Below are 15,507 nucleotides of genomic sequence, written 5' to 3' on the forward strand. Positions count from 1 at the left end.
TACAGACCCTTCCCTGTAACATTCTGCCTTTTCCAGCTATTTTTAAAAACTCTTACTATAATTCTGCCCTTATAGCATTTACTGTTTTCATTTAAACTTCTTCTACTTAAATTCCAGGAGGCAGAGTGATTAATATTATAAATTGTTAATAATACTGGTTTTCCAGTAGTCATGTATGGATGTAAGAGTTGGACTATAAAGAAAGCTGAGCACTGAAGAAATGATACTTTTGAACTGTTGTCTTGGAGAAGACTCTTGAGAGTCCCTTGGACTGCAAGGAGAGCAAACCAGTCAGTCCTAAAGGAAATACAACCTGAATATTCATTGGAAGGACTGATGCTCAAGCTGAAACTCCAATACTTTGGTCACCTGATGCAAAGAGCTGACTCATAAGAAAAGGCCCTGATGCTGGGAAAGACTGAAGGTGGGAGGAGAAGGGGACGACAGAGGATGAGATGGGTGGATGGCATCACTGACTCAATGGCCATGAGTTTAAGCAAGCTCCAGGAGTTGGTGAAAGACAGGGAAGCCTGGCGTGCTGCATTCCATGGGGTCACAAAGGTTTAGACATGACTGAGCGACTCAACAAACACAACATTGTCGGACTGACATTCAACTCGCAATGAGATTACATCTATGCATATATTTTCTGGTAAGGGGAAGCCTGTGTGCTTCTTTGGAAAGGAATAATACTAATGTACATGTTTTCCTGGTGGCTCAGCAGTAAAGAATCCACCCATAATGCAGGAGAGACAAGTTAGTTCCCTGGGTCAGGAGGACCCTCTAGAGAGGGCATGGCAACCCACTCCAGTATTCTTGTAGGGAAATCCCATGAAGAGAGGAGCCTGGCAGGCTACAGTCCATGGGGATCACAAAAAACTGGACTCAACTGAGTGACTAAAAACCGCAACAATAATACTAATATACCGAGAAAATCGGGAGAGAGAGAGGTAGATAGGCAGACAGATATAGAAAGAGCTGTGAGTGCTTTCTGGCAAGTGTCTATCCACTCCTTCCCTTCTCCCTTGTGAATGGTCAGTCCTTTCTCGCGTGATCTACTTTGTGTAATTTTATAGTATATACTCATCTTGTCCAAGTCCAATATAGGTTTCCGACACTTGCAACCGAGAGAATCTTGACAAAAATAAATAAATACATAAAAATTTCACCTCTTAAACCCTAAATAAGATGAAGGAATCTCTGAGTATTAGGCCTAGGATTTCTATTGCACGAGGCATGAAAACTGAACCCAGAAGGATTTTTCACACAATAATTGAAGTGCTTTTTAACTAACCTAAGGGTACCCTCATTTCAATGTATTTTTAAGCAGACAGGCTCTACTCAAAGAGCCGTTACATCATATATTAGTCACAAACTCACCAAAGATAGAAAAGAACAAAAGATTAGTTTAGAATTCCTAGGGGAGAAAAATCAGGAGAGTACACAGTAAACTGAAATGCAGTAAATAACATTTAATTTTAACTTTTAATATGATTTTTTTTCTGACCCAAAGGAATAGACACATTTAAATTATTTTGCTTATTTATTTACCACTCATGACAACTCTCCTAGCTAAATATTCCAAACCTTCTAAGGAATGAAAAGGAAAAGCCCTGGGGAATATAATGTCATGCTTATTCTCAGCTCCATGCTGAATTTCATTTGGTTTAGTCATTTGAGAGTGAAAGAATGGTTTCCAAGGAGAATAATAATTCCTTAACTCTAACTTGAAAGGGATTAAAAGAAAAAAGTATGTGGACAGAAATTGCCCTGTTTGGAAACTCTTCTAAGAAGGATAATTTGGGGAAGTGGGCAAAGAGCCAACTATAGAATGTTCATGATTGCGTTCAGTTTTGTCCAACTCTTTGTGGCCCATAGACTGCAGCCCACCAGGTTCCTCTGCCCATGGAATTTAATGCAAGAATACTTGAGCAGCTTTCCTATTCCAGGGGTTTTTTTCCAACTTAGGGATCAAACCCACATCTCTCGTGTCTCTTGCATCACAGGTGGATTCTTTACCACTGAACCATCTGGAAAGCCCAATAGAATGTTCATCCTCAGGCAAACTCATTTCCCTTCTCCTTCCACTCACAGCTGGAAGAGAGAGCACCTACTCTTGCTTTTTTAGAAACTTTTAAATTTTATATTGCGGTATAGCTGACTAACAATGTTGTGATAGCTTCAGGCCATGGCAGACTGACCCAGCCATACATACACACACATGTTATCTATTCTCCCCCAAACTCCCTTCCTGACGAGGCTGCCACATAAGGCTGAGCAGTCCTCCCTGTAGAGCACATTCTTTTGTGTTAGTCAAAGCATCCATTCTGAGCTCTCACCATAATTTTTTTTTCTATGAAGAATTAATTTATGTTGCTTCTAAACTAAATAACAATATATGTATTAAACACGTTATTGATAATTTAAAAACAAGGGGAATGTTTATACTGGGATGTAAACTGGCTTTTCAAATTGAGAAATATTCATTTATTCATTCCACTTGTATTTTCTGAGCACCTCTGATGTGCTGGATACTGTGTGATGCCCCAACTAGGAGCTGGCAGACAAGTCCTGTCCAGGTGGAGCTCATTTCACCCACCAGCTCTCTTCTCTTCTCAAAAGGAGGAGAAAGTCTTGGACTAAATGAACAACCATCTTGATCATTTCTGAGGCAGTCTGTCATACCTATGAAATTACATTTTACATTTCTATAGCTAAACAGAGTTTGGAGCTGCTTATTTGAACCTAAAGATTTAAAGAGTCCTTGAAATTTTCTTTTTTACTTGCTGGTAAAGCAAAAAGTGAAAATGCAAATCTGACTGCAACTCCTAATCAATGTCAATAAGTTGGCCTAATGAATCTATAACATTAAAAATTTTTTTCACTTTTGAAATATACCAAAGTAAATGTCAGTTTCTTAGCTTTCTGGGAAATGTAAATGGGTCAATGTAGCATATTCCCTTGAATGATATTTCTGGTATTCTTTTATAAGGCTATCAGCTGGAAATGTTTCGATGCATGAGACAGGGTGCTCAGGGCTGGTGCACTGGGATGACCCAGAGCGATGGGATGGGGAGTGAGGTGGGAGGGGGGTTCAGGGTGGGGAACACATGTACACACATGGCTGATTCATATCAATGTATGGCAAAAACCACTACAATATTGTAAAGTAATTAGCCTCCAACTAAAATAAATAATTAAAAAAATAAAAGAAAAAGAAAGAAAAAAATCAAGAAATTTGGTAAACAAAACTCTGAACGAAGTTGAGATGTTTTATCACCATAGATGATGCTTACGTTTTGCTATCTTAACTCTTGAGCCTTGTTTCCTCATCAGTAAAATATGGCATCTAAATGATCTCTAAGATTCCTTTCATAAATTATAAAATTATGTTATTCTATCATTATAAATATTTTTTTAGATTTCAATGATGATTTTAAAATGTCCTAAAATAATAAAAGTAGATATTTATGGCCATAAAATATTTATTTTAATGATAAAGGGAATTTATTTTATGATTAAAAGTTTCATTAAAAATAATTCATATATAGTCACTCGGTTGTGTCTGACTCTGTGACTCCATGGACTGTAGCCTGCCAGGCTCCTCTGTCTGTGGAATTTTCCAAGCAAGAATACTGGAGCGGGTTGCCATTTCCTACTCCAGGGCTTCTTCCCGATCCAGGGGTTGAACCCACTTCTCTGGCGTCTTCTGCATTATCAGGAGAATTCTTTAACACTGCACTGCCTGAGAAGCCCTTAATATTTCAGTAGTCCATTTGAAAGCTAGACCCAGAAGATCTGCCCATGAAGATAAACAGCACAGCATGTCAGCTCCTTTTTTCCTTAATGCAAAATACATCATTTCAAACATCTCTCACTTACCAGATGGAGTGCAATGAGTCTTGTAATTCCAGAGGGCACAAACTAAATTATCAGACTTGGGGATTCTATTTTGGAATTATCCTTTCAGCAAAATTTCTTCTGTTCTCTAAGCTCCTTTAAGTTGGTACAAGACAAGGCTATTATTTTCTTTGCCTTGGGGATGGGTTCTGTTTACTGACTCTTTTCCCTTCATCTTACCTAAATAGTTATCAATTAACACAAAAAATACACTAAGACATACTGTGCACACACACACACACAACAACATTTGCTTATTGCTTTAAACTGAAATCCCTAATCATCATTTTAATAGATATGAGAGTTGAATTATCTCTGTAGTCTATAGAAGTCATAGGGAAACTTAACCAGTATTCTTATACAAACTTTTTCTTTTAGAAATAAGGATACAGATACATGAAATGGTGAAATTATTTAGCTCAAGCTGCATAACTGAAAAGGGAAGCCATGTCTTCTCACTGTAAATCTTGCGCAAACTGTCCTTTGATAAAGAATGGTGACTATGTTCTAGGCACAGTGTTAAGTTTTCCGTGGATTATTTTATTGACACTCACATCCAAACTATGAGGGCTATGTGTTGATTTTTGCAAAGAAAAATGGCCCTAATTCTCCACCATTCCCTGCATTCACTCTTTGCAATGACTTGCAGGTCCCGTAAAAGAGATACAGTCTACTTCCCTACCCCTTGTATCTGGGTGAAACTTCTGACTTGCTTGGAGGAAGACATTATAAGACCTGTCAAAAACTTGCCCCCTTCTGCTGCTCTCAATTAGAATCCTTTCCAACTTCCATGCAGACAAGCCCAGGTTAGCCTTGCTGGATGATGAGAGCTGTGTGTCAGTCACCTGCCTAGACCAGCTGACAGTCAGCCAAACTTCAGCAGCAGAGTCTCTAGGTAACTGGCAACTGAATCACAGACATATGGATGAGCTCAGCCAAGAGGAGAAGCTCCTTCCAGAAAAGTCAAGCTCAAATTGCTACACAAAGAAACATGGGCTAAATAAATAGTTGTTGTTTTAAGTTTTGAGGTGTTTATTATGCAACAAAGCTAAAGAATATGGATAGGCATACTACTAGAAGGTTTGTCTGTCTTCACAACTGTGTTCTTAACCATGGTGAGCCCCTGAGGGTAGGGACTACATTTAGGCTGGGGCCTCGGGAATCCCCCCACCAGTATAAGAGCTCTGGTAGGCCTTCAGTAACTATAGCTTATATGATTACATAAGCATACACTCTCTAATTTGCCCAACTTCCCAAAAGAATCAATTAAAAGACATAGCATAGACTCTGTAGGTCAAACGAATAAGACAGTCCAGCAGAAAACTAGGCAATGGATATAAATTGTTTGTAGAAAACAGAAATACAAATGGGCAATACACACATGGAAAGATGTTCATTTTTTTCATAATTAAATCAATAGAAATGACAATAAATATAATGTCTATATATTTATGCATAGCTATCTACCTATCTGAGCTTCGCAGGTGGCACTAGAGTTAAAGAACCTGCTTGCCAATGCAGGAGACTCAGAGACTCAGGTTCAATCCCTGAGTTGGGAAGATCCCTTGGAGGAGGGCACGGCAACACACTCCAGTGTTCTTAGCACACACTCACTCACTCAATCTATCTGTCTAACCTAGAACAACGTCAGTTCAATGAGTTATTCAATGATGATCAAGAAGACTGACAAATAAGAACACATTTTGACAATTATTTCATTCTTTATTTCACTACTAAAGCCTTTTATTTATTTGTCATTTCTTTTTTGGTAGAGAAAGTAAAGTTTTCAGGAAAGCTAGATCATCTATTCCCCCAGAAAAATGACCTACATTAAAGTCAGAATATTGGAAGAAGACAGATCACACCACCACAACCACAGTAGATTAGTTACTTCCTGACACTGAAGTTACTCCTGGCACACAGAGAACCAGAGACAGCAGAAAATTCAAGATTGGCTTCCAGAAAGGCTGCAGCAGCAAATAATGCTGATAGAAATCATCAGAAAAGAAGACGCTGAGCTCCCTCAGTCTCTAACAGGACATCAATATTCTTATCTTCACTGGACAGATGAGAAAACAGAAGCCCTCGGTGGGGGACTGGTGGCCAGAAATGATGACATTTGACCCCACACCCTCACTCATCATCGCTTACATCTTGATGGGCCGTTCCCTTAGCAGCTGGTCAGTATCCACCCAGGGCTTTCACTGTGAAACATAACCCTCATTCCCCAGAGTTGACAGGGAACTGGGGCACTCAGTGAACACTCAGCAGGTGCTACTGTGGGTTTAAGGCCCAAGACTGCTTGCCGATGGGACGGACGGGAGGGTATATGAGAATAATCCCCACCATAAGATCCACGTGAAGGAAGGAGAAATGAACGGCTTGGAACACATGGGACACAGAGTATGAGGAAAGTGCACTAAGCCTCTACAGAGGGTAAAGAGAAGGGTGCTGTGAGAGGGGATGCCCCTGAATGGGAGAAAGAGGATGGAGACAGAACAGTGGACCTAACCTGGTGGCAACTGAGAAGCGACCCCGTGGATGTCACCGTAAAACCTCTTCTCCTTGAGCTGTGTGTACTGTGCCTTGAATGTGATGCTGGGGCTGATTCTGAGAGTAATCAAGAAGCCTCAAAGGGACCCCCTAAGAATTTCTCTTACCAAACTCACATTTAAAGTTAAGACCTTTTCCTAATGGTATCAGGGTCAGCCTATGGCAGCTGATGAAAAACAGGTAGGTTAGAGCAGATTCCCCAAACATAAGAGTTCTTTCCTGAACACAGAGCCTTCACTGGGCTCCACAAACTCCCAAGATAGTCATGAAAATTTTTCAGGGAGTGCAAACACTTGCATGGGGTCAGGGAACTGACACCTTTATTTTCACTTACGCCCAACTGAAAGTGCTTCTATCATGAACACAGGCAGGAAATCACAGAGGGGATTTCCGTAGGACCTGTCCCTTTTATGACTAAGAGATAACCATTCAGCTTGATGGTCAAGGTGTGAGGAGTAGAGACATATTTTCTATCTCAGCCAAGAACGTTATGCTTATTCAAAAACACATTTTGAGCAAAGGCTCTAAAACTTGTTTCTGTAACTTTAATGTATAGCAAGTCATCTGGGCTTCTTATCAAAATGCAAATTGTGATTTAGCAGGCCTGGGGTGGGACCTGAGACTCTGCATGTCTAACAGGCTGGCCTCAGGTGATTTCGGGATCGCATTGTGAGTAATTAGGCAACAGAGCTGTTTGCACATAGGATTTTAAGGCTAATGATTCTTATCTGGACAGTAGAATAAGTCCTTTGAAGCTACAGAGTGTATCAAGCTTGGTGTGCCTCCTATGAAAACACGAACAGTCATCTCAGAATATTCTTTTGGTTTTTATCAATTTTTATGGTTAGGCAAACTGTTCTCACACCTGTGTCTCTGTATCAGTTTGCTGATATCTCTGTGGTTTCATTTCTCACGTGGTGTCATGACTGGAGCACACGTTCCCTGCGTGTGTGCTGATCACGCCTTTCTCATCTGTATCTCCAGTGTCTATCAGAGGGTTTGGCAGATATTAAGTTGTAATGAATATCTAGCAGGGAGTTTATAGATGTGGTTTCTTTCTCAATCCTTGAACTGTGGGCTTCCATTTTCATTTAATTCCCAAAGCAATTTTAGGAGATAAAATATCTTCTGCTTAATTTTCCTCATCACCCAAATACTCCTTTTTACCTGCGGCCTACTTGCTGTTTAATTACACTTCCATTTGTCTCATTTAGCCTAAAAGGACATTTTTAATTCAGAACCATAACCAAAGATAGAATTGACACTTCCAGGTGTCTTTCAATCAAAATACTTCCTGGTAGAACAATTTCTAGTTATTACAAGTGGGGTTAATAGAAAGTTCTAATCCACATGTCAGCTAAAGACTTGTCATATACATTGAGGATGCTCTGAAATGGCTTTAAAATAAATTCTGTGTTGCTCTAAATCCTAGATGTTTGGATCTTAGCCTTCTTAATAAGGGCCCACACAAGTGTGTTCAAAGGCACTGGGGCATTCTCTAACCCCAGATCTACAATCACAGTGGTGAAATAGGCAGCATTTCAAGTAGGTTCCATACATTTGGCCTGAAAGGTCAGACTGGCTTGGACATATGCATTTGCTTTTCTGAAAACCCTTGAAAGCTTTCACTGTGGACTCACTCATTCCTTCCCGGGGAGAAGGAGGCAGAAGCACGTGTTCTGGGATTGTCACCTACACTGGGAGTTTCACCAGCTCTGCTGCTCCAATGGGCCTTCCAGTGGGTTTTCCCACCTACAAGTTCAGCTTGGTCTTCTATAGCTCCTGCCAACCTTCTCCTTCAGGGGAAAGTCTGTCCAGCAGGTCTTTATGCCCCATCTGGTGGTATCTGATGTGGTGTCAACACTCACGTAAAATTACCCCTGGGACTTTGAGCTTGTGTAGCTGTTTCTTGGGATTTCTGCACCTCATTTCTGAAACTCAAGTCTCCTTATCCCCAGAAGGCCTTTCTGGAATGTTTGGGTTTCTGTTTTTACTCACATTCCTAATTTTTATTTTAGGAATCTGCTATGAATCCTGGGATTCCCTCTTATTCCATCATATTTCTTCTGAATAGCCATGTTTCTTTTCTTGGGAAAAGGATCCTGCTGTGGACTGGTGCTCTGAGGAAACTCCAAATGATTACGCCTGCATTGCTTAGTCTTTGTGGTTCAAAAACTAACTACTTTAGTTCATCACAGAAACTTGGGAAAGTCACTACATTTCTCTTAAGTTTTTAAACTGCAAAATGGGCTGACAATAGTACCAACTTGTAGTGTTCTGAAGATTACATTGGATACTTTCTGTAAATGATTTAGCACAGCGTATGGTCCCATGGGGAGTGTTCAATACACAGTTGCTACTTTAATTTTTATGATTGTTATTATTTCTGGAGTCCTAGATATAGGGGACTGAGAGGACCAATGATAGTAGACTGTAGCTCCCAAAGCCATTCTCTCCTGTTAAAATTCACTTGTACTTTCTCAGGTCCAGCAAGGCAATCTCTAGCTTATAGGAAACCTGACCTCTACCCAACTGTCATTTCACTGCTTGATCTTATTTCAATAGTTCAAAAATAAGGCAGCCCCTCAACAGCATGTGGAGCTTTTAAAAATAAATCCTTGAGCCCAATGTTTAGATTTAGAGCGGTGGGTCTCAAAAGGGGGACCTGGGACCAGAAGCGTCAGAATTGCCAGCCCTATACTAGGCTTGCTGAATTTACAGTTCAGCGTAGGGTCCAACAGTCTGTGAGTTAGCCACCTTCCAGGTGACTCTGATGCCTGCTCAGGTTGACACTAACTGACCAAGTGGAATCTGATTTTTGACAAGCTCCTCTTGTGATCTTGACCTGCTCTTTCACATACTATCATTGCAAGCTAGACTAGTAATAGAAAAAGAGCATTACCTTGAATCATCTAAGACACAGTCATGACTAAACCATTCACTGTTTACCACCTACCAGCAGAGAAAGCTTCAGAATTCTTACATGGAGAGGCCTCCAGCAATGAAATGAACAAAACATATAAACACTTCTTAGAATCCACTTACCCTGGTACACTAATTTCCATTACGCTTACTCATTTGTTTTGTTTTTGGCATGAATTTATTTTCAAGGCTACTTTATTGCTTGATTCATTTAATTTATCTGTCACCAAACATTTATCATGTCCCCATTATGTGTCAAGCCATCAACAACAATGAAATGCAAGCTGGTGCAGTCACTATGGAAAACTGTCTGGCGGTCGCTCAAAAAAGTAAAAGGAGACTTGCCATGTGATCCAGCAATACCACTCCTGGGCATATATCTGGACAAAGTCATAATTCAAAAAAATACATGCACCCATGTGTTCACAGCAATAGCTACTGGCTACTGGGCCTTCTCAGATGGCATGGTGGTAAAGAATCTGCCTGCCAATGCAGGAGACACAAGAGACGTGGGTTCAATCCCTGAGTCAGGAAGACCCCATGAAGTAGGAAATCCAATATTCTTGCCTGGAAAATTCCATGGGCAGAGGAGTCTGATGGGCTATACTCCAGGGGGTGGCAAAGGGTTGGACATGACTGAGCACAGCACAGCAGCAGCACATTGGCTACTGACAACAGCCAAGACAGGGAAGCAACCTAAATGCCCACCTGCAGATGAATGGATAAAGAAGATGTGGTACAGATACACAACGAAATGTTACTCAGCCATAACGGAGTGCATTAATGCCATTTGCAGCAAAAGGGATCGACTTAGAGATTATCATACTAAATGAAGCTAAGTCAGAGAGAGACGAATACCATATGATATCACTTATATATGGAATCTAGAATGACACAAATGCACCTATCTAGGAAACAGACTCACAGACACAGAGAACAGACTTGTGTTTGCCAAGAAGAGGTGGGAGAGGGGCAGATTGTGAGTTTAGGATTAGTAGATGCAAAGTATTATGTAGAGGATGGATAAGCAACAAAGTACTACTGTATAGCACAGGAAACTATATTTCTCCAAAGAAGACATACAGATGGCTAACAAACACATGAAAAGATGCTCAACATCACTCATTATCAGAGAAATGCAAATCAAGACCACAGTGAGGTACCATTTCACACCAGTCAGAATGGCTGCTATCAAAAAGTCTACAAGCAATAAATGCTGGAGAGGGTGTGGAGAAAAGGGAACTCTCTTACACTGTTGGTGGGAATGCAAACTAGTACAGCCACTATGGAGAACAGTGTGGAGATTCCTTAAAAAACTGGAAATAGAACTGCCTTATGACCCAGCAATCCCACAGCTGGGCATAGATACCAAGGAAACCAGAACTGAAAGAGACACATGTACCCCAACGTTCATCGCAGCACTGTTTATAATAGCCAGGACATGGAAGCCACCTAGATGTCCATCAGCAGATGAATGGATAAGAAAGCTGTGGTACATATACACAATGGAGTATCACTCAGCCATTAAAATGAATACATTTGAATCAGTTCTAATGAGGTGGATGAAACTGGAGCCGATTATACAGAGTGAAGTAAGCAACAAAGAAAAGCACCAATACAGTATACTAACACATATATATATGGACTTTAGAAAGATGGTAATGATAACCCTGTAGGCAAGACAGCAAAAGAGACACAGATGTATAGAACAGTCTTTTGGACTCTGTGGGAGAGGGAGAGGGTGGGATGATTTGGGAGAATGGCATTGAAACATGTATAATATCTTATAAGAAACAAATCGCCAGTCTAGGTTTGATGCAGGATACAGGATGCTTGGGGCTGGTGCACTGGGATGACCCAGAGAGATGGTATGGGGAGGGAGGTGGGAGGGGGGTTCAGGATTGGGAACATGTGTACACCCGTGGCGGATTCATGTTGATGTATGGCAAAACCAATACAGTATTATAAGGTAAAATAAAGTAAAATTTAAAAAAGATTCACACAAAAAAATAAATAAACCCTCCAATATAGGTAATTATAATAAAAACAAATGTACTAAATACCAAACAAAAAAAAATCCGGTGATAGGCCATAATGGAAAAGAATTTTTAAAACATGTATGTATATATATAATTGATGTTTTTGAACTGTGGTGTTGGAGAAGACTCATGAGAGTCCCTTGGACTGCAAAGAGATCAAACCATTCAATTCTAAAGGAAGTCAGTCCTGAATATTCATTGGAAGGACTGATGCTAAAGCTCCAATACTTCTGCCACCTGATGTGCAGAACTGACTCATTTGAAAAGACCCTGATGCTGGGAAAGATTGGAGGTAGGAGGAGAAGGAGATGACAGAGGATGAGGTGGTTGGATGGCATCACTGACTTGATGGACATGAGTTTGAGCAAGCTCTGGGAGTTGGTGATGGAGAGGGAAGCCTGGCATGCTGCAGTCCATGGGGTCGCAAAGAGTCAAACATGACTGAGCAACTGGAGTGAACTGAACTGATATATAATGGAATCACTTTGCTGTACAGCAGAAATTAACACAACATTGTAAATCAACTATATTTCAATAAAGGGCTTCCCTGGTGGCTCAGATGGTAAAGAATCTGTCCACAACACTGGAGACCCAGGTTCCGTCCCTGGGTTGAGAAGATCCCCTGGAGAAGGGAATGGCAACCCACTCTACTGTTCTTGTCCATTATTCCGTGGACACAGGAGCCCAGCAGGCTACAGTCCTCGGGGTTGCAGAGTCAGACATGACCGAGCAACTAACACTTTCACTTTCATTAAAAAAAAAGAAAAAAATGGAGTGTCACAATTACTGAGAAAATGTTTTGGAGGCCAAAACTGATCATTCACGGAAATGATGGCATTTCCTTTCACAGGGAGCCTCAGAAACTGAGTGGACAACATTCCATACTGGCCACTTAAATATTGTGTTTTAGATTCTAAATCTAGGCAAGTGGATTGTATAAACTTTTCTGCTCTTTTTATACCACTACAAAACTACACTACTGCATAAAAAGTGAACCTTTATTTGCAGTATGTTCTTAATTTTCTTAAATATAAGTGTTTTCCAATTCCTTATAAGATTTTCAAAATATCCCCCGAAATGATTATAGCCAAAAAATGAATTAGTGAAAATAAAAATAAAGCATAGCCTCATTGGAGAATAGAGAGGAGTTCAGAAAAGATGTTAGAATAATGGAATTTACAAAATATTAGTATAGTAGATGCTATTTGCCTCATGTAATTTCCATTTCTAAGAAATGATGACTTTGTTGCTTTTTAAAATCCAGCTCCTAAGTTTTGATTATGCTTTCATGTCAAGCATGTGTTAAATCACATGTCACAATACGGATCTGAGAAATGCAACTTACCTCTCTCCATAACCTGGTAACAAAATAAGATTATTCAATAAGGAAGCAAAATGAAAGTGCCAGCCAAACTTGCTGCTGCCTCCTGTTAACATTATCCAAGAGAATCAAACATGTATTCCTATGGCCAATCCACGTATGGCGAAAACCATCACAATATTGTAAAGTAATTATCCCTTCAATTAAATAAATTAATTTTAACAATATTCTTTATAGAAAAAAAGTTTTGGGTATAGACACATAAATCACATTTTTCAGGCTTACCAGTTTAATGTGTTCTCGCTTCTGGTATTTTTCGCTATAATACTGCTCTTGTCGAAGATTAAGCAGCTGCTGCTGCTGTTTGTCCTTCAGATCTACTAACTTTTGGGTCATTTCGGCATCCAGGGCAGCAAGGTCTTGTTCAATTGTTGATGAGACGTGGTCAGGGCTACTGGGTTCTGATCTGCAGAGACAAAGAGATCTGCTCACAAAATGTACAGTTCAGAGCAAGGTAGCGAGAGGGCTGCTCAGCAAAGTCCTTCCTAGAGAGAGGAATGTGGGAAATAAATAGTCAATAAACCACTTGAGACAGAGGCTGATACCCCAAGGACAAGCTTAGCAAGAGAGGGTCTCCAAACACGGAAAGTAGATGAAATCTGTGTTGTTCTACAAAGAGGTAGGGGCCGAAAAGGAAAGCCAGGTAGCTAGGTTTCCTCATGGTGGTGCCAAAGAGGATAAACCTCTTTGGGAAAAACAATGTCTAATAAGGACTTTTTGAGGCTTTTGTTTTTTTAACATAGAATGTATAACGCAATTCCCAGCTACGTCTCTTCTATGCATTTCCTATACGTTTCTCCCATACAGCATTGATAATGCTGTCGGGGAAGTTAAAAAGGTGCTGAATTTTGCTTTCGAATGATGCAGACTGACAACAGAGAGCATATGCAGACGGCACAGCAACACTCCCACCTGACATGTTCTGTTTCTTGACATCTTTTAACAGCAAAGATTTGTCATTAACACAGTTTTCTCTGGGAGCTGAACCAACTTCATTGATATCTCCACCCAAATGTCACTTTGGTTCCAAGAGAAAGGAGGATGAATTGAGTTCATTATAATATATTTGTCAAGAGCTCACACTCTGTGCAAGGGGAGTTCCTTTGAGTTATTCATAGAGAATTACACAGATATTTAGAAGTTTAGGACTAATGTTGAAACAAAACAAAGCAATTCTCACTAACATATTATTGTGCTAAAGTATATAGTGTGGTTCCTTCCAATTTTGTGCTCTTACTTCTTTAGGTCAAATAGAAAGAGAGGCAGTGTTGGAAACAGTACTAAGAGCAGGTCTGTTCTTTTAATTTACATAGAAACCTCTGCAGGAAAAACCACCCAGAACATCAGATTCTGTCTCTGTGCTTTCACTTGTGACCAAGTGGAAGAGGTTTCTTGGATCAGCTGGTACTGATTCCTCTTGCTTTCTCTTTGAATTAGGCCAACACAATAGTGCCATATGGAGAAGCAGTTGGTAGAAGCTAGTGTTAAGATCCTAATTTGTCAAATAAAGCATTCAGAATTCCCTCAAAGATCTAAACATTGGCTTCGCATGGCAGCACTGAAGTGGCCCTCTATTCTGCACGAATATAAGTCTATTTATCAGCATCAGAGTGTTGGTGGGGTGGCCTCTGTCCTGGCACAAACATGAGATGCATTTGTCATCTTCTGTAGCAGGAAATTGGTGCAGCCAGAACAGAAAGGTGATGCTTGAATGAGTGACAGCCACCACAGCAGAGGCACCAGGGTAACATTTTGTGACCACTCAGCAGGTAACAGAGATGCTCTGCTTGGCTTCTGGTTTTCACAATAAGCCAACTAGAAGGCACAACCTCCTCCAGTTTGCATCTGAGGAAACAGGTTCAGTGAGGCAGTTTTTCTGAGGACACAGTATGAGGGAGCGGCAGTGATCCTTGCCATAGGACAGCCATCTAGAAACTGCAGTCTATGCTCTGGGAACAACACAGTGCCCGATGGAAACTGTCTTTGATGATCTGCTCTTTGCATTAGGTGAAAGCTCAGTTGAGATGACGGGTATTTGAATAAGAAACTAATCTAATATAATATTGTACACATGAAACTTATAAACCAATGTTACCTCAATAAAAAATACATCTGAAATGTATTATTAATTCATTTGAAAAGAATAAGCCCATTACATATTCAGTTCAGTTCAGTTCAGTTCAGTTCAGTCACTCAGTTGTGTTTGACTCTTTGTGACCCCCATGAATTGCAGCACGCCAGGCCTCCCTGTCCATCACCATCTCCCGGAGTTGACTCAAACTCATGTCCATCGAGTCAGTGATGCCATCCAGCCATCTCATCCTCTGTCGTCCCCTTCTCCTCCTGCCCCCAATCCCTCCCAGCATCAGAGTCTTTTCCAATGAGTCAACTCTTTGCATGAGGTGGCCAAAGTATTGGAGTTTCAGCTTTAGCATCATTCCTTCCAAAGAAATCCCAGGGTTGATCTCCTTCAGAATGGACTGGTTGGATCTCCTTGCAGTCCAAGGGACTCTCAAGAGTCTTCTCCAACACCACAGTTTAAAAGCATCAATTCTTCAGCGTTCAGCCTTCTTCACAGTCCAACTGTCACATCCATACCTGACCACTGGAAAAACCATAGCCTTGACTAAATGGACCTTTGTTGGCAAAGTATTGTCTCTGCTTTTCAATATGCTATCTAGGTTGCTCATAACTTTTCTTCCAAGGAGTAAG

At 40.5% G+C, this 15,507-nt stretch overlaps 1 protein-coding gene across 2 annotated transcripts in view; it reads right to left on the reverse strand.

Annotated features, from left to right (window-relative positions):
* Window positions 1-15,507, reverse strand: part of PLCB1 (phospholipase C beta 1) — an 858,386-nt gene that overhangs the window by 113,956 nt on the left and 728,923 nt on the right. For both annotated transcript variants that reach the window (XM_040248321.1, XM_040248322.1), the window contains exon 27: window positions 13,021-13,201. In XM_040248321.1, the coding sequence (XP_040104255.1) occupies window positions 13,021-13,201 (181 nt within the window). The remainder of the gene's footprint in view (window positions 1-13,020; window positions 13,202-15,507) is intronic.

Source organism: Oryx dammah, unplaced genomic scaffold (genome assembly GCF_014754425.2).
Source record: "Oryx dammah isolate SB20612 unplaced genomic scaffold, SCBI_Odam_1.1 HiC_scaffold_10, whole genome shotgun sequence".
Taxonomy (NCBI): domain Eukaryota; kingdom Metazoa; phylum Chordata; class Mammalia; order Artiodactyla; family Bovidae; genus Oryx; species Oryx dammah.